This window comes from Ictidomys tridecemlineatus, chromosome 9, assembly GCF_052094955.1.
Source record: "Ictidomys tridecemlineatus isolate mIctTri1 chromosome 9, mIctTri1.hap1, whole genome shotgun sequence".
In the NCBI taxonomy this organism is placed as follows: domain Eukaryota; kingdom Metazoa; phylum Chordata; class Mammalia; order Rodentia; family Sciuridae; genus Ictidomys; species Ictidomys tridecemlineatus.
In genome coordinates, this window is record NC_135485.1 from 147950038 (window position 1) to 147970066 (window position 20029).

General features: G+C 53.6%; 1 protein-coding gene across 1 annotated transcript in view; it reads right to left on the reverse strand.

Annotated features, from left to right (window-relative positions):
* The window catches only part of Usp53 (ubiquitin specific peptidase 53), a 60122-nt gene that overhangs the window by 26768 nt on the left and 13325 nt on the right, over positions 1-20029 (reverse strand). Inside the window, exons 2-4 of the mRNA XM_078022182.1 lie at positions 10596-11260; positions 2948-3040; positions 581-715 (exon numbers count right to left, since the gene is read on the reverse strand). Of these exons, the coding sequence (XP_077878308.1) occupies positions 581-715; positions 2948-3040; positions 10596-10739 (372 nt within the window). The 5' untranslated portion in view covers positions 10740-11260. The remainder of the gene's footprint in view (positions 1-580; positions 716-2947; positions 3041-10595; positions 11261-20029) is intronic.

Consider the following 20029-nt stretch of genomic DNA (forward strand, 5'->3'; position numbering starts at 1 on the left):
TGAAATACGGCTGTTAAGGAAACATGGGAAGGAGCCGTGGGGTCTGTCCCAGGAGAGTCTACAGAGTGTGTGGGACAGAAACTGCAACGAGGGAGAAGAAACGGCGACATCCCAGCACAGGGTCAGAGCTGTGACGCCCCAGAGCGTCCCCCCCAGGACGCGCCCCTGCAGTGAGGCCCGAGCCGCTTCCCCAGGGCGGCCACAGCCCTCTCCTCGCCAGGGGATCCACAGGGGACCTGTCACTGCTGCGACATGGCCCAGGGAGGCCGCAGGCAGGACGCTCGCTTCAGGGACAGGGCTTACAAAGGTCTGTGTTCCAGTGGATAAAGTTTCCAGTACTTTTACGGCCTAACACTCGTAAAAATTAGAGTAGCACAAACAATCAAAACCAAATGCTTAACAGAAAACACAGGTGGACCTAAAGTCAGCCTTGAGATGGGCCTTCCGTGGACACACTGACCGCCCTGTCTCATCTGCGCCTGCTGACGGTGAAGGTGACTCTGCACGGGAGGACCTCACGGGTGGACCTCACGGAGGACCCTGTAGGAAGACCCCCGCGGCAGGACCCCGCAGCACTTACGAAGCACTCGGCGGCATCGTCCATGAGGCCCAGCTGGAAGCGCTGGGCATCGCGGAAGCTCTCTGCAAGCGCATGCCTGACGTTGTCGGAGGGCAGGGCTTTCTCCCGGCTGTGCTGAAACTGCGCGAACATCGTCTGCAAGAGGCAGCGAGGACAGCAGTGCCTTGGTGCCAGTGACCAGGAGCACCGAGCAATGACACGACCTGGAGACACTCAGGCGAAACATGGAACCGCCGCTTGCTCCAAGGTCCACACACACATCAATTACTGGGGAAATGCAGCGCAGGCTGGCGGCTTCCACACCAAAGGTCCACTCGCAGCAGAGGAACCCTGCCCACGGCCCAGCAGAAAGCCGGCAGGAGCAGGCAGAGACAAGCTGCTCTGCGCCCACAGGCTGCCATGTACCCACGGTGGAACCGAACCCGCCAGCCAGGAAGAGCAGGAACCTACTTTCAAAAATGCAAAAGTGCATGTTGTAAGAGTCAGAAAAGACCTCATGATTACTTTAAATACTTAAGAAAAGCCACCCCAAGTTGTCAATTTCCGGTCTTAGAGAATATTTTTAACATAAACCCAAGAAGCAATAAAACATCATTTAAGAATGTGAAAGTGTAGGTATGACTTTAGATTTCTATTTTCTTTATTGAACTTAAGCAACCCATCTGGTGCGGAAGCTCAGGGGGTTGGTCCCTCCAGTTCTCCAAAGCCAATGCAGAGTCAGGCCAGGCAAGTAATTAAAGAATCTGCTCTGGCCAGGGCTGTAGCTCAATGGTAGACTGTTTGCTTAAAATGCACGGGTCTGAGTTCAATCCCAGCAGCATCACCAAAAAAATAATAATAAAAAAAATAACCTGTTCTCTACTGCTGAAAATTTTATTAATAGAATAAGAAACTTAAAAATAAAGACTCAAACACTATTAGGCAGCCAGGACTACAGTCACTTAAGACACTCTAACAGCTATGATCATGAGTGCTGGACTCAGGCAAGCAGCACTCTGGGTGAGGTGCTGGTCCCCCAGGCCTTCTGTGACATGCCCTCCTGCCGGCCAGTGTCCATGGTCCCACCTACACAGGAGCTGCCGTCCAGTCATGCCAATGAGCCATCACATATAACGTGGGACAAGGAAGGGCAGGTAAAAATAAAAACTGCAGAGAGAGAAGGGAACGCAGGTGACAGCTGAGGCCTGCCGGGTGGGGGCGCATTAGGGACACGGCCTTTCCTGCCCAGGTCCATCAAGCAGGCCTCACTGACAGAAGGGGACCTGGAGAAATGCACCAAGAAGGCAGCGGGCGAGCTCAGGAGCAGAGAAGTTCAGCAGACAGTGGCCACGGTGGCCAGCCAGTGCTTGGGGGTGGGGGCATGGGACGGGGAGGGTGGAAACTCGGTGACACAGAGGGGCAGGACGCTCAGATGCCCTGCAGAGTACATAAGCTGACACCATGACCTGACGAGGCTGATTCTTTGCCTTGTAACAAGGACACCCTACCACATTTGAAAGAAGACAATAAAAAATGTCCTCTTGGGCCATTTATTCAAAAAGCCTTTCAGGGACAAGAAAATCTAAGACATGGAATTTCTTTGTTTTGTTTTTAATTTTATGTTCCTATGTATACATGTGTGTGTCTTCATTAAGAATATTTTAGAACCTAAAAGAATAAAACACATTTATCTTTAAAATGTGTTCATCCAATCTTAAATTCTTGGGCAAAAGATTTTCAGTTACAAAAATGAATTGTCCACAGGACCCTGTTTCCGCCATCATCTACCTTCTCTCCATCCCAGCCAGACAGCCTGCTTCACGTGCCATGCAGAGTGACCCGCATCTGGCCACCCACCAGAGGCAGCCATGATTTGCATCAGGGCCTTGGAAGCCCTGCGCGACCTGAGCCCAGGCCAGATGTTGACTACCCTCAACAAACTCCGCAAGCTTAGCCCTGAAAACGCTGGCTTTATCGGACTCTGCCATCAGGTGAATGGCTCACCCCTGTCCCCCACGGACTCCCTCCTGGGGACGGTTTGAATGCAGGACCTGTGATCACATCAAGCGGCTCTCTCGGGTCTGCAGGTCCATGTGGGTGACATCCACAACCCCCACCCGAGGCCTCCCCAGAGGCTCGGCTTCCTCACAGCATGGAACGCGGCCCCAACAGACAGCAGGGTGGGGGCTGTGGGGACTCAGTCAGCAGCCTGGCCCTGCTCCAGGGGGCACTCTGGGCAGGAAGGAGCAGAAACACCCGCAGAGGTGTCTGCAAGCCCACTCGACCATACACTCTCACTGCCAAGGACTGACCAAATACGTCAACAATCAAAGTTAAATTTTTGGAGAAATAATTGATAATAATTTTTCATATCTATTAAAATGTTACCTTCAGTGCACAAAATATGCAGGCTTCTCCCTGACAGACATGTCCAGTCAGAACCCGTAAGCTTCGCCGGAATATGTCCAACTGCCATAAGACCTAAGAACAGAGGTGAAGGAAAAAGGAGCAGTGAGACTTTGCTCACAATGAAAAACCTGGATATTTGGAGAGTTGCAAAAGGTTGATAAGGAGCTTCTTTGTCTCCGTACATAAACAGAGGTGCACAACCACTGAATAGCAGCAAGTATAAGACCCACTGTGCACACACAGAAGATGGAGCAGAACACGCTCACTGACTCACGGAGAAATCAAAACAGGCACAGAGCAACGGAGAACTCACTACCGGTCAAGACCCACTATGAACGAGCAGCGCAGGGTGCTGAGAGGAAGGCCTGGCAGCGACCTGGACGAGGAGGTGGGGACGGTACCTGGAACAACTGCACTCGGGGAGGAAATACAGTAGGCCATAACGCCAGGTGGACCGAGGGGAGGTGGGCCTGCAGGGGCCAGGACAGAGGTGACAGGAGCATGGTGGGAACACGCACAGAACGCCACCTACGTTCTCAACTACTCACTAACTAAAGGAATATTTCAGAATTTCCCTTTGAAGGTTGCTTTCTCTCTCTCCACACTGGTGTACTTTAGTTGTGCATCCACTGGGATTTGTTGTTACATACTGTACCTGCACACAAAATAACAATACCACCCAGCTAATATTCCTCCCCAGCACCTGCCCCTCACCTCCCACCTCCTACTTGGGTCCCTCTCCTCTGCGGCTCTCCCTTTGATTTTCATGAGAGTCTCTTTCCCCCATCTTTCTTTTCTTTTAGCTTTCACATATGAGAGAACATATACGGCCGTTGGCCCTTCTGAATTTAACTTATTTCACTTAAACACAATGGTCTCAAGTTCCTCCCATTTTCCTGAAAATGACATAATTTCACTCAATGGATAAATAAAACTCCATGGTGTATTTTCACATTTTCTTTACCCATTCATCCACTGACGGACACCTAGGCTGGTTCCATAGCTGGGCTGCCATGAACTGTGCTGCTACACTGCGTGCAAATACTCTGTAGTATGACAACTTGAATTCTTTAGGATCAATACTGAGGAGCGGTGTAGCTGGGCCAGATGGTGGTTCCGTGACTAGTCTTTTGAGGAACCTCCACACTGCCTTGGTTGAAACTAACGCAATATGATTAATCCATTTATCAATCATAAGAACTTAACTGTTTTGCTAAGCCCCTGGTAATGTTTAGAAACTTCCCTTCCTGTCATCTCTCATCACACTGTAAAGCAAACCACACTGAACCCATTCCGCCCACAAGGAGCTCGGGATGAGAGCAGGAGCTGCCAATGCAGAGCAGCTATGGTCAGCCACACCCCAAGGGCAGGCCTTCAGCTTCCAACTCTTGTTCACTACTACCAACTTCAGGTCAGACTTGGGCAAAATACTTCCTAAGATCAGTTTTCTCAGTAAACTGATGACAAACACAATATCTACTCTAGGGGCTGCTGTGAAGACTGAACTGGGTCACTTGGGGCTAGGCACAGTGTGGACACATGTGCGTCAGTAGCCCTGGTACAGGCCGCGGCTCTGTCTAGATGTGCATCAGCAACCATGCACGCACACCACCGCACCAGCTGCTTCCCGCTTGCTCACACCTCCCCAGGGGTAAGGGAGGACAAGTATGGGCCCCCATTAAGTGTTCTGGTTTCTTTTCTTTTTTTTGAAGATTGAGGCCACTTCATGAGGTTAACCTGTGGAATCATCCCAAACATTCCAGCCAACCTTTTCTCCAGGCACAGGGTAAAAACAGAAAGGGGGTGGACCCGAGCAGAAGTTCCAGGTGAGTGCAAACTCAAGGGCAAAAGCACAGCAGTTAGAAGGCCGCGGCAGAGCAGCCGCGCAGGTACTTTTCCAAGTCCTGTCACAGGTTCTGACCAGTGGCACCAGTGCTTTTCCAAGACCTGCTTAGTACAGACTTTGACCAACAGTTCTGGCACTTATTCAATACCAGTTTAGCACAGATTTTGACCAAAAGCATCGGTACTTTTCCAAGAACTGATTAGCCACATCATTGCCCTTTCCCAGAGCTACATAGCCTCTGCTCTAGTACACTGGATGGAAATGTGCTTGCTACCAGGTCCCCTCTCAACTTGTGGGAGTTCCTTTTTTCTTCTCTAATAAATCCTATCCTTTCACTTTTGCCTACCATGACTGTCGGTGGATTTCATTCTTTGAATCTGAGAGGCAAAAATGCAGAAGTTGGCAGTGAGCTGCTGAGGTCTGCTGCAGCACTGCAGGGCATGGTCCCCATTACAAGCTGCCAACAGGTCACTCCACAGCAGTGGAGAAGAACCCAGCTCTGCCCCTGCAGCCTCGGAGGCACCCCTGCCTTGACTGGCTGCCAGTACTAAGGTGGGCTTTCTGGCCTGCAGAGGCAGAAGCAGACAGCTGGCTTCAGCTCACACACTGGCTGCTCAGGCAGCCGAGTCCATCCAGCTGGTGCACCTCCTGGCAGAGGTACACACCCGGCAAGTGCTGCCCATTGGACGCAGTAGGAGAATTTTAAGTTACAGAAAAAGCATTTTAAATTTTTTTAAACAAAAACTTCTCTGTACATTATTCAACATAATAATGTACAGAATGTGTGAAGCCTGTTTTGCTAATCTCTATAAAAAATAATTATTCTAAGTAGTACAATCTTTATCCTATTTCTTTTTAAAATGATTATATTATACTATTAAAAAATCTGAAGTCTAAACTAGTTGGTGGACTACTTTTTAGCAATATGAACTTTTGTTTTTCATTACCTTCACACAGCAATTTAACATACATATTGCTTATTCCTAAAACGTCAATATACATACACACACTTAATGAAGAAACACAAACCTTTCGTCAAATTCCTCATTACAACAATTTAAAGACTAAAACTGAGAAATGGCATATAAATTTACTTTGTGACATATCAAGACCACCCCTTCCTTACCAGGGATTGAACCCGGGGTGCCCAACCATGGAGCCACACCCCTAGTGCTTTTCCTTTTTATATTTTGAGACAGGGTCTTGCTTACCAGCTGAGGCTGGCCTTGAACTTGTGATCCTCTTGCTCAGGTTCCCAAGTCGCTTGGATCACAGGCATATGCCACTGTACCCAGCTGAAACCCATCCTCTTTAATAATGTCTGCTTTTAGTATTTTCTTGCAAAATGTATGCCACAATTTTTTTCTTAGTAGTATTTAAAAACATTTCCCAAACTGCATACTAACATGAAAGCTGATTTTCTAAAATGACAAAAGTCCATCTGAAGCACTGTTTTGTCAGCGAGGTGGTTTGCAAACCAGGCTCTGCAGCCAGGAGAAGCCTCGGGAAGCCGTGGGAGCTGGCAGGTGGCTGGGCTACAGGCAGAGCTGGGAAGAGCTGAAAGGACTCCAGGAGCAAGGCACAGAACTCTATGGACCAGGGACGTGCTGTTCCCAGGGGCCCCCGAAAACTGCAAGACTCAGAGAACATCAGCTAAAGAAGAAAGACAGTCTCAAGAGAAACTGAGCCCAGATAAGCAGGACCTGGTCCTGCCAAATCACCACTGGCAGGAAAGTGGCCAACCTGCTTCCAAACAGATGCAAGGTTCAAGATAGTGTGAGGAGGCGAACACACCACAACTCAACAGGCAAAATTTGTCCCACCTGCAATGAAAAATCACCAGACTGCCAAGGAGGGAAACCACCCACAGGGCAGCTAGAAAAATGAGTCACTGCGACTCATCCCGTATCTGCACTACTGACAGAAAAGCACAAGAAAACAAGAGTCACACCTCATTTCATGTGCTTAACAGGCAAAAGGTAAGACTGAACACGGACCCAGAGACAGGAGAAGGATGTTAGGACACTTCCACAGTGAGACCGGCAGCATCAAAGACAAAAATGAAATTAATGGGACTGACAGCAGATGAGACGTAGGACAGAAAAGATGAATGAACTGAAAGGCAGTCACAGAAGACACATGAAAGAGAAACACAAAGTCAGGAGAGAAGGAAACCATCAGTGGGTTGTGGGGCAACTTCAGCAACCCAAAAAACGTGAGACGGGATGCCTGCAGAGGGGCCAGGACACCTGAGGAGGTAGGACCCAGAACCTCCCTGTGACTGGGTCCTCCACAGGGGACAGGAAACACCGAGGAGACAGGAGAGTTCCTAGGCAGCCACCTCCATGTGACTGGGTCCTCCACAGGGGACAGGAAACACTGAGGAGACAGGAGAGTTCCTAGGCAGCCACCTCCATGTGACTGGGTCCTCCACAGGGGACAGGAAACACTGAGGAGACAGGAGAGTTCCTAGGCAGCCACCTCCGTGTGACTGGGTCCTCCACAGGGGACAGGAAACACTGAGGAGACAGGAGAGTTCCTAGGCAGCCACCTCCATGTGACTGGGTCCTCCACAGGGGACAGGAAACACTGAGGAGACAGGAGAGTTCCTAGGCAGCCACCTCCATGTGACTGGGTCCTCCACAGGGGACAGAAAACACTGAGGAGACAGGAGAGTTCCTAGGCAGCCACCTCCATGTGACTGGGTCCTCCACAGGGGACAGGAAACACCGAGGAGGTAGGTGAGTTCCTAAGCAGCCACCTCCATGTGACTGGGTCCTCCACAGGGGACAGGAAACACTGAGGAGACAGGAGAGTTCCTAGGCAGCCACCTCCATGTGACTGGGTCCTCCACAGGGGACAGGAAACACTGAGGAGACAGGAGAGTTCCTAGGCAGCCACCTCCATGTGACTGGGTCCTCCACAGGGGGACAGGAAACACTGAGGAGACAGGAGAGTTCCTAGGCAGCCACCTCCATGTGACTGGGTCCTCCACAGGGGACAGGAAACACTGAGGAGGTAGGTGAGTTCCTAAGCAGCCACCTCCATGTGACTGGGTCCTCCACAGGGGACAGGAAACACTGAGGAGACAGGAGAGTTCCTAAGCAGCCACCTCCATGTGACTGGGTCCTCCACAGGGGACAGGAAACACTGAGGAGACAGGAGAGTTCCTAAGCAGCCACCTCCATGTGACTGGGTCCTCCACAGGGGACAGGAAACACTGAGGAGACAGGAGAGTTCCTAGGCAGCCACCTCCATGTGACTGGGTCCTCCACAGGGGACAGGAAACACTGAGGAGACAGGAGAGTTCCTAGGCAGCCACCTCCGTGTGACTGGGTCCTCCACAGGGGACAGGAAACACTGAGGAGACAGGAGAGTTCCTAAGCAACCACCTCCGTGTGACTGGGTCCTCCACAGGGGGACAGGAAACACTGAGGAGACAGGAGAGTTCCTAGGCAGCCACCTCCGTGTGACTGGGTCCTCCACAGGGGGACAGGAAACACTGAGGAGACAGGAGAGTTCCTAAGCAACCACCTCCGTGTGACTGGGTCCTCCACAGGGGACAGGAAACACTGAGGAGACAGGAGAGTTCCTAGGCAGCCACCTCCATGTGACTGGGTCCTCCACAGGGGACAGGAAACACTGAGGAGACAGGAGAGTTCCTAGGCAGCCACCTCCGTGTGACTGGGTCCTCCACAGGGACAGGAAACACTGAGGAGACAGGAGAGTTCCTAGGCAGCCACCTCCGTGTGACTGGGTCCTCCACAGGGGACAGGAAACACTGAGGAGACAGGAGAGTTCCTAGGCAGCCACCTCCGTGTGACTGGGTCCTCCACAGGGGGACAGGAAACACTGAGGAGACAGGAGAGTTCCTAGGCAGCCACCTCCATGTGACTGGGTCCTCCACAGGGGACAGGAAACACTGAGGAGACAGGAGAGTTCCTAGGCAGCCACCTCCATGTGACTGGGTCCTCCACAGGGGACAGGAAACACTGAGGAGACAGGAGAGTTCCTAGGCAGCCACCTCCATGTGACTGGGTCCTCCACTGGGGACAGGAAACACTGAGGAGACAGGAGAGTTCCTAAGCAGCCACCTCCATGTGACTGGGTCCTCCACAGGGGACAGGAAACACTGAGGAGACAGGAGAGTTCCTAGGCAGCCACCTCCATGTGACTGGGTCCTCCACAGGGGACAGGAAACACTGAGGAGACAGGAGAGTTCCTAAGCAGCCACCTCCATGTGACTGGGTCCTCCACAGGGGGACAGGAAACACTGAGGAGGTAGGAGAGTTCCTAAGCAACCACCTCCGTGTGACTGGGTCCTCCACAGGGGGACAGGAAACACTGAGGAGGTAGGAGAGTTCCTAGGCAGCCACCTCCATGTGACTGGGTCCTCCACAGGGGGACAGGAAACACTGAGGAGACAGGTGAGTTCCTAGGCAGCCACCTCCGTGTGACTGGGTCCTCCACAGGGGACAGGAAACACTGAGGAGACAGGTGAGTTCCTAGGCAGCCACCTCCGTGTGACTGGGTCCTCCACAGGGGACAGGAAACACTGAGGAGACAGGAGAGTTCCTAGGCAGCCACCTCCGTGTGACTGGGTCCTCCACAGGGGACAGGAAACACTGAGGAGACAGGAGAGTTCCTAGGCAGCCACCTCCGTGTGACTGGGTCCTCCACCCCAGAATGGGAAACCCTTGAGTTTCTCTCCTATGAACATATCCTGAGAATTTGCTCTTGTTACCTGCCTTTTGTTCCCTAAACCATGTAGTTTTGGAGGAACTAAGGAGAAACACAGAACCCGCGGGAGAAGCTGAAATCAAAGAGCAGGAGAGGTCTGACGTGCAGAGCCTCTCAGCGCAGACCTTCCGGGACATTTCCTCATACCCAGTTCCCTTCACCAGGCATTTTCTCTCTTCTCATAATACTTAAGCAGAAGAAATCGTCATGCCAGGACAGAACAGTGACTCCTTTGGGGTCTTAAAGTCAATGAGGACCAATGCTCTCTTAATTCCATTGGTCTTCTGTCTCTAGGTGAACCCTCAGGTGGAGGGCCACTGAGAAGTCGGCCGTCAGTCAGATTTCTGCACACCTGACATAGTCCATGAGGTCTCTTCTCAGCTGGAAGGCCACCAAGACACCAAGTATCAGTCAGATGTCCGTGCACTGACAATCTGTGACATCTGTCCCATGTGGAGGGCCTCGATGACACAGGTGTCTCCATGCCTGACAGTCCCAATCTGCTTATTAAAGCAGTGCTCCTTTTAGTTCTCAGGAAGATAGAAAAGTCTGGAACTTTTCTGAATATGAACCAGGGTACACCTAAAAAGGCCACTTATCTGAGGCAAGAAAATAGGAAGTACAATTTGTAATTAAAAGAGCTTCTGCAAGAACTGCAGCCAAAGGATCAACCTTCAAGGTCCCCAGTGCAGGGGTGCTCAAGTCAAGGCCCAGAGCAGGCAGAACGGCACGGCAGAGGGGGAGCGGGTGTGACCACTGAGAAAGCGCCATTACCCTCGCAGCCACATAGCTGCTGCGTTGGATCCTCTCTACTGGGGCGTCCCTGGATTTCTTCTGAAAGGCAGCAAGGTGACATTTAATGAACTGAACATTTTAAGTAAGAGTGCTTTATAGCATCACAGTCATACCCCATCCTGGTGGAAAACCATTTCCCTTGACCATAAAAGCCCAAATGCCCACTGTGTCCCCACTGACAGTGCCACCAACCAGCCACCCGTCCCACAGCGCCTCTGCTCTCGGGGGAGACGCCTCACAGCTCACCTGGACAGCGCTGTTGAGGAAGCAGCTGTTCTGCCCAGGCTCGTTCAGCAGGCCCTTGGTGGGTGCCAGTGACAGTGTGCTGCCCGGCTGGTAGGCTCTCCCAAGGCTGCCCCCAGGCTTCCGCAGGAACTTCACCCAGGCCATGCTCAGGCCACGGTCCGCACCGACGCCAGGACCCACACACGCAGGTGAGGGCTCTGAGGGCGACGGGCGACGTCTCGAACCGTCCGCTGAAGCCCACTGCAGTCCCGCAGTGCAGCCTGAGCCCCCAAGTCCATGTCTCCCTGGTGCAGAGCCTCTGAAGACCTGGATGTGCAGGAACTGGGTCAGCCGATGAAGTTCCCGGGGACAGAAGGAAAGCTACTTAGACAAGGTGGAGACTTTTACGTCTTAGATGCTGCAGGAGCGGTGTAACAGTAAGATGAGAATTTTTAAAAGCTGCTAAAAATAACACTGATGAACAAACTGTTTTCTTCATGCACAAATCCTCTGTCTTGACGCTTTAACAAACATATCGATGATACTAAAAGGCGCAGCACTGGCCACTCGGCTCCTCCGCTATTTGTTGTCCACATGGCTTTTTATGGACAAAGACATCAGTCTCTCCCAGGTGATGTTGTCAAAGGTGACTCCATATGTCTCATTAATGTGGCCTCAGAGCAAACCTACAAGAAAGAAAAGAAATGCTTGAATAAAAGCACAAGTGGCTCAAGAAGATTCCTACTTTGCCAGCTAAACATGAAAATCAAACATGGAATTAAAACTCATAAAAAGGATTAGAAAAACATTCTAAAATATGAAAAATATTATTGCGAGTTTTTAAAAACATTGATATGACATGAATTACTACCTGCCCCAGGCTTTCAATGTTCAACGAATAGTTTTATGAAGAAAACATTTCCCCAAAAATAGAATTAAGTGAGATCTCAGGAGGTATCCTGTCAATACTAAGCTGCTGTTTATTAAATACACAAACATACAGACTCCTTATTGTCTTTTATACACAGAATCATATTTTTCAAGAAGTAAGTTTTATATAAATTGTAAACTTCGCAGAACATTAATTGAAAAGTCTTAGTGAACTAAGATAAATTTCTACCTTATTCCTGAACGCATGCTCCTGCTTACTGGGCTTTCAAATGCTCTCCTTCTGGACCGAGTACCTCAGGGCTCTGCTCCCCCACCTGACAACCCCATTTTAGCATTCCCCACACTCTTGCTGAGCCATGCATGCTCAGGTCCCGGAGCTGGGCCAGGACAGCCAGAGAAGGCCGCAGGTCTTGTCACTGCGACATGCTGTGGAGAACTAAAGATGACAGGACAATATGCAGTAGCATGTCCCCAGGGACACCGTGATAGGGTAGTGTATACTGTCACCAGCATCCTGGGTGACATATGACAGTCATCCTAGGGGAAGCACACAGGCTGCAGCATGCCCTAAGGATCACGGTGACAGGCTGCAGTGTACCCTAGGTGACACCATGAGAGGCCATAGCATGCCCTAGGGACTGTGACAGGCTGCAGTGTGCCCTGAGTAACACCACGACAGGATGTGGTGCCTCCTGGGGACACCATGACAGGATGTAATATGTCCCAGGGGCACAGTGACAGGCATCCGAGGGGACACAGGGACAGGCTGCCACATGTCCCAGGTGGCACCATGATAGACATCCTAGGGGACACCAGGACAGGCTGTCCACGTGTCCCAGGAGGTACGGTAAGCCGCGGTGTGTGCTGGAAGGCTGTGTGAGTACCCACAGAAGGGCCGGGTGAGGAAGGGGCATGCAGTGCTGCCATGTGGCCACGGTGGTCTCCAGGAGGCCACCGAGGATGCCTTGCTGAGAAGGTCACACCTGCACGAAGATGGATGGGTGGAGAAGCTTCCAGAGAGCAAGGAGCAGACGTTCAGAAATGCTGAGCTGGTGTACACATGGCACGGTGCGGGAGCAGCAAGTCCAAGGCGGCAGGAGATGTCCCCCACGAGGGTGGCAGGTGGCAGGGAGGAAGGGGACAAACCACAGAGTTTCAGGGCCTCGGAGAGCACTTTCTGTGGCTTTGAAATTGGGAGCAGTCATCAGTTTACTTTCACAGCACATGAGGGTGACACAGAATGGCGCAGTGTCACTGATCAACACCCAGGGGATGCCACACACCCAGGAATGAAGAAGGGCATCTGAGTGGGGGAGCCAAGGTCAGGGCACACACCCCTGCCACTGCCTGGCCCTGGGTCCAGGCTCCTCACAGCGGCCACTTCCTACCCAGAGAGCAGGGTCCAGCACAGCCCCGCTGCATCAAAGGCCACACGTCACACTGCAGCTTCCACCTCTGAAGTGACCTCAAGGATCCCGAGCCTTTGTGCAGACCAAGTTCCTAATGGCTCGGGTCCTGCCTTCACGCCTTCAGCACGGCAGTCACTCCTTGCACGACCCTCTCTGAACACTCCGGTCCGTAAGTGCTGAGATATGTGGAACAGGGACCGCCCCAAGGCACGCGGCTTGATGAGGGTCACTGATGAGCCCAGAAGACTAAGGTGCACGGCTCCTGATCCTGCCCAGGACAGCAGACCAGAAGGTGCCACTGCTCCTTCCCTGCCACCCCGCCCTGAAGACACACAGAGAAGTCCTCCCCTGAGAAACAACGGGACCAGGAGAGCCAGATGCACTTGTGGGACAGGGAGGGCACCACCGGCCAGGCCTGGGCACAGCTTTCTGGCCACGACAGGCTCCATCCCACCTGGCACTAGGCGACATGACAGAGAGCCAAGGCTGCCACCGCAGGGCCACCTGTCACTGCCTCAGGAAAGCACAGCCACGGCAGAGTGGGGTGGCATGAGCACAGTGACTGTGAGGCCATGTCCTCCACCACAGAGGGCCACTGGCAGCTGGGACCTCTCCAGCTCACCATCTCCGCTCCGCAGCCCTCTGCCTGAAATCGCTGGGCGAGCACTGGGACACAGAGAGTAACGGGAGCCCTGCATGAGGAGACGCAGCAACCTACCAAACCAAGGCATGAGCAGGCCATCACAAGCCAAGAGGTCCACGGTCAGGCTCACCAGAACCTACCAGGGAAGAACACGGGGGGCATAAAGTCAAGCTTAGGCGTTTTCCTACAAAGTCCTAAAAAAGGAAAGAGACACAGAGAAAACCCATGTTTTAAGAGCAAAGAGGTTTGGATAAAATATAAAAGTATCCATACCCACCTAACAGGATCTCTAGAAAGGAAAGGGAAATAAGCAAGCCGAGCAAATACTCTGCAAAGGACTAAGCGTTTCCAAGAATTCTACTGAAATGACTGGAGCGGAAAGAAAAACAAAAACATGGAGAACAATCATCCAATGTGGGGAAGAGGCGAGCAAGGCTGGAACCATGAGCCATGAACAGCAGAGAATGAATCCAAAACAAAAGTTTACAAAGACTAAGACACGAAAGTCTTTGCACACCTGGCTAAGGAAAAAAGAGAAATATACACACCAATGGATTCAATAAAAGACAGGTGACCACGGGCACATTAGCACAGTGACCTGAAAGAAGACCACTCAGTCTTACAGGTGACTCTGAAAGTCTACTAGGACAGGCCGTTCCTTGTAAGCATCAACTACAACGTTCATCCAAGACACGACCAGGGAGCCGGAAAGACTGGGAAGGAGGGAGACCTAGCTCTCCCACTGAAAATGACACCCAGTTCCGAAGCTCAGGACCCTTCACGGTGCTCTGAACTGCTGACCAATGTGGAGCTGCTGCAGACCACGGGGGAGACCAACCTTAGAGGATGCCTGAATCTTCTCAGGAAGCCGACGCGACGTAAGAGCAGAAGTCACAAACCTCAGACCAAGGGACATGTGACTGCAGAGGCACAAGGCTAACACCCCAGCGCAGTCCACCGATGTGCAAGAGTGGCACACTAGTGGGCAAATGACGACAAGCAGAGTTTATTCCAGGAATGCAAATGCGATTCCATGTTTACTCTTTGAACAAACACTGGGGAGACCGTGCAGAGAAGAGCTGACGTCATTCACACGCTGGAAGCAGCCCCAGCGTGCATCACAGGTGCGTGGATGGGCACATGTGACAGCCTGGTGTGCACACTGAGGAAGGTCACGCCCCAGTGCAGAGCGGACACCCTGTAGCCTGGACAGGCTCTGAAACCCCGTGCTAGTGTCAGGAACCAGCCACGGAAGACAGCATCCAGATCCCACCCCACAAGTGAGCACGGGCCGGCGCCTTCCCCCAGCTAAACTGCATGGTATATGCCGTTGTATTTCATTAACGCTATTTTTTTTTAAAAGAGAATTTTTTAATATTTATTTTTCAGTTTTCAGTGAACACAACATCTTTGTATGTGGTGCTAAGGATCGAACCCGGGCCGTACGCATGCCAGGCGAGCGCGCTACTGCTTGAGCCACATCCCCAGCCCCATTAACGCTATTTTTAAAAGAAAAGGCAAGGGCTGGGGATGGGGCTCAAGCGGTAGCGCGCTCGCCTGGCGGGCGTGCGGCCCGGGTTCGATCCTCAGCACCACATACCAACAAAGATGTTGTGTCCGCCGAAAACCAAAAAATTAAAATTTTCTCTCTCTCTCTCTCTAAAAAAAAGAAAAAAAGAAAGAACGAAAAAACAAAAGGCAAGCCTACGAGAGCAGGCCAGAGACTGCCACGGGGTTGGACTGACACTGGGTACTGGATTTATCCCACTCTCTGGTTTCTCTACAAGTCTAAAATTTTGGTTTTATGCCTAGCAGAGGATGTCCATGATTCCACCTCAGCACAGACGCTGGGCCCTGAGTCCCCTGAGTGGCCTGGCAGGTGTCTGAAGTCAGTCACCATGAGGCACGGCTGAAGGGCCCGAGCGTCCCGTGTTGGCTCCACTTCATACCTCACTGAAACACACCAGAGCAGAGTATGACTGCGACCCAGTCCTGAGGCCGGCCACCACCGAGCTGGGGGCACAGGTCCCTGCCCAGAGGCTGCTGGTGCGCATGCACTGGTCCCCCACGAACAGCAGGAACCCCAGGCAACACTGCTGGTGGGGACAGGGAGAGGAACTGCGTTCATGCTGATTAGTAAAATAGGTGCTTCCATGATCACAGGCTCTGGCAAGACACCAACCTGGCAACAGCAATTAAAACAAAACTCACTTCAGCCTCAACAACCAACACTAAGAACCCCCCAACAGCGAAAGTGCTATTTTACTGAGACACTCGGTAGTGGGGTGAATGGTAAAGAACACTAAGAGGTGCCCATGAAGAGACTATGCCCACCAGGTGTCTGGGCAGGACCCTGGAGCCAGAGGCTGCACACACGTTCCATCAGCACCTCCTGATCCTCGCAGTGGTGGCCCACACACCCATCTTGTCCAGTGGTCTCCTGGTGGCCACCTCCAAACCCTCTCCTGACCCCACACCATGAGCACCCCTCTCAGCCACAGCCTGACCCGAGGGGACCCCTCCAGATTGATCCACGCCTACCAGTCACACTCTGTGGGAAACCTACCAGGGAATGCCAGGCCCGGGGAACACCTGGCCCCAGGGAGGGCTCTGGCCCACAGCCCCTCGGCACCCTTGCTCCTGCAGCTGGTGTATGTGTGCTGGCCGCTGCCCTCCCTGTCTGCCAGGAAGCTGGGTGGTCACTGAGTATGTTCTGGAGACCGGCCTCTTCTGTCTTGCTGAACCAACACCTCAAAGCTGACCTGCCACCCCTTGGGGGTCTCAGAGCAGCCGCCATAGGGGAAGGAACTGGACACAGGCCTAGGAGAGTCCTGGGGCGAATACTATCATGAGCACACCTCCAGTGACAGGCACCTTGCAGGCACCACTAAGCAGCAGACTGTTGTCTACAGTATAAATTAAAAGTAGACAAACTGACGTTTTGGTTAAATAGAAAAACATAAGGGAAATTACCATTTATACAGAACTTGATGACAAAGGCATGCATGTCAAAGCTTAGAGGATGCTGTTCAAACAGAGGTATTCTGCTTTGATCGTAACAGAAAGCAAGGAACTGAAAATAAATCAGTTCGGAGGCAAAAACTACCAAAAAAAAAAAAAAAAAAAGCAAAAAGCAAACAATCAAGGGCAAAATCCCCACCACCCCCACCCCCCACCCCCCCCCCCCCCGCCATAAAGAGAAAAGAATGAGATGAGGCGCTGCAGTGACAGCGCCCACAGGGTGACCAGCCCAGAGAGCTGCAGACGGGGCTCACCTCCAGGAAACAAAGCAGCCCAGAGAGCAGGCAGAGACCCACTGCGCCCACAGGGTGACCAGCCCAGAGAGCTACAGACGGGGCTCACCTATAGGAAACACAGCAGGCAGAGACCCACTGCACCCACAGGGTGACCAGCCCAGAGAGCTGCAGATGGGGCTCACCTACAGGAAACACAACAGCCCAGAGAGCAGGCAGAGACCCACTGCGCCCACAGGGTGACCAGCCCAGAGAGCTGCAGACGGGGCTCACCTACAGGAAACACAGCAGGCAGAGACCCACTGCACCCACAGGGTAACCAGCCCAGAGAGCTGCAGACGGGGCTCACCTACAGGAAACACAGCAGCCCACAGAGAGCAGGCAGAGACCCACTGTGCCCACAGGGTGACCAGCCCAGAGAGCGGCAGACGGGGCTCACCTCCAGGAAACACAGCAGGCAGAGATCCACTGCACCCACAGGGTGACCAGCCCAGAGAGCTGCAGACGGGGCTCACCTCCAGGAAACACAGCAGCCCACAGAGAGCAGGCAGAGACCCACTGCGCCCACAGGGTGACCAGCCCAGAGAGCTGCAGACGGGGCTCACCTACAGGAAACACAGCAGCCCACAGAGAGCAGGCAGAGACCCACTGCACCCACAGGGTGACCAGCCCAGAGAGCGGCAGACGGGGCTCACCTCCAGGAAACAAAGCAGCCCAGAGAGCAGGCAGAGACCCACTGCGCCCACAGGGTGACCAGCCCAGAGAGCTGCAGACGGGGCTCACCTATAGGAAACACAGCAGGCAGAGACCCACTGCACCCACAGGGTGACCAGCCCAGAGAGCTGCAGACGGGGCACACCTCCAGGAAACACAGCAGCCCAGAGAGCAGGCAGAGACCCACTGCACCCACAGCTCCACCCAGAAAATGAAACTGCTCCAAATATACCTTTAGCAACAGAAAATCTCAAATTAAAACAAAACACTGCTTTGTCCCCGTCGACCTAGAGTCAGGACACCCTCAGTGTGAGGCGGGGCACCCGTGGGAGAGGGGCCCTGGGATGCCCTGCTGGAGTGGCCTGTGGGACTCAACACCATCAAGAACCTGCACAACCCAGAGCCAGAGTCCATCCTTGGCACTGCCTTCCGTCCAGGCCATAGTAGGTGCATTCGTTTTCTGAGATCACTTGGGCCAGTGCCCTGAGGATCCAGGAAGAGCTAATGGCGACATGTGCCCAGAGGTGGACCACGAACAGCATGAGCCCGGATGTGGACTAGGAGCGGGAGGAGCCAGGCCATGGACCAGGAGAGCCAGGCCATGGACCAGGAGCGGGAGGAGCCAGGATGTGGATCACGGGCGGGAGGAGCCAGGATGTGGATCACGGGCGGGAGGAGCCCAGAAGTGGACCACAGGAGGGACGAGCCAGGATGTGGACTAGGAGCGGGAAGAGCCAGGCCATGGACCAGGAGAGCCAGGCCGTGGACCAGGAGCGGGAGGAGCCAGGCCATGGACCAGGAGCGGGAGGAGCCAGGATGTGGACCACGGCTGGGAGGAGCCCAGTAGTGGACACAGGAAGGACGAGCCAGGACGTGGACAAGAAGCTGGAAGAGCCTGGACGTGGCCCAGAAGCGGGAGGAGCCCAGGCGTGGACCAGGGCAGGAGAAGGCCGGACGTGAACCACGGGCAGGATGGCAAAAGGTGGACTAGACACAGGTGGCCAACCAGGCAGTGTCAGGAGAGTCATAATGCTTTTGCATACAGCAACATAAGTGCTGAATAAAAAGGAAGACAGGATTCATAGAAAAGAATAATTCAAAGATCTTAGAAATTCAGACATGAAAGGAGACTGTAAGACGTTTAATAAACACACAGAGCAGTGTCTGAGAAAAGAGGCAGGAGAAGGAGAAGGAGCAACATACACAAGCTGTCCCACACAGAGAAAGGAGGACGGAGCCACCAGCTGCTGAGCTCCAGAAAGGAGAACAAGACACAGGCCCACGAGGAGTCAGGCGGCCTTACAGCACAGGGGCAGAGTGGGGACACAGGCCCCAGTGGGAGGCAGGGGGGCCACACCTTGGGAACACCTAGGGGTTCATGCACATGTGGAGGACAGAGTAGGATTCACAGAAAGAAGAGACCCACAGAGGAAGAAGCCACCCGGCGAGGCACAAAGTGGGAGGTCCTCAGGAGCAAGGAGCTGCACCGCACAGCACAAGGTGGGGAGGTCCACAGGAGGAGCCAGGAGCTGCACCCCACAGCACAAGGTGAGGAGGTCCACAGGAGGAGCCAGGAGCTGTACCCCACAGCACAAGGTGGGGAGGTCCACAGGAGGAGCCAGGAGCCTGCAGCCCACAGCACAAGGTGAGGAGGTCCAGAGGAGGAGCCAGGAGCCTGCACCCCACAGCACAAGGTGAGGAGGTCCACAGGAGGAGCCAGGAGCCTGCACCCCACAGCACAAGGTGAGGAGGTCCACAGGAGTAGCCAGGAGCCTGCACCCCACAGCACAAGGTGAGGAGGTCCACAGGAGTAGCCAGGAGCCTGCACCCCACAGCACAAGGTGAGGAGGTCCAGAGGAGGAGCCAGGAGCTGTACCCCACAGCACAAGGTGAGGAGGTCCACAGGAGGAGCCAGGAGCCTGCACCCCACAGCACAAGGTGGGGAGGTCCACAGGAGGAGCCAGGAGCTGTACCCCACAGCACAAGGTGAGGAGGTCCACAGGAGGAGCCAGGAGCTGCACCCCACAGCACAAGGTGGGGAGGTCCACAGGAGGAGCCAGGAGCCTGCACCCCACAGCACAAGGTGAGGAGGTCCACAGGAGGAGCCAGGAGCTGCACCCCACAGCACAAGGTGGGGAGGTCCACAGGAGGAGCCAGGAGCTGTACCCCACAGCACAAGGTGGGGAGGTCCACAGGAGGAGCCAGGAGCTGCACCCCACAGCACAAGGTGGGGAGGTCCACAGGAGGAGCCAGGAGCCTGCAGCCCACAGCACAAGGTGAGGAGGTCCACAGGAGGAGCCAGGAGCCTGCACCCCACAGCACAAGGTGGGGAGGTCCACAGGAGGAGCCAGGAGCTGTACCCCACAGCACAAGGTGGGGAGGTCCACAGGAGGAGCCAGGAGCTGCAGCCCACAGCACAAGGTGAGGAGGTCCTCAGGAGGAGCCAGGAGCTGTACCCCACAGCACAAGGTGAGGAGGTCCACAGGAGGAGCCAGGAGCTGTTCCCCACAGCACAAGGTGAGGAGGTCCACAGGAGGAGCCAGG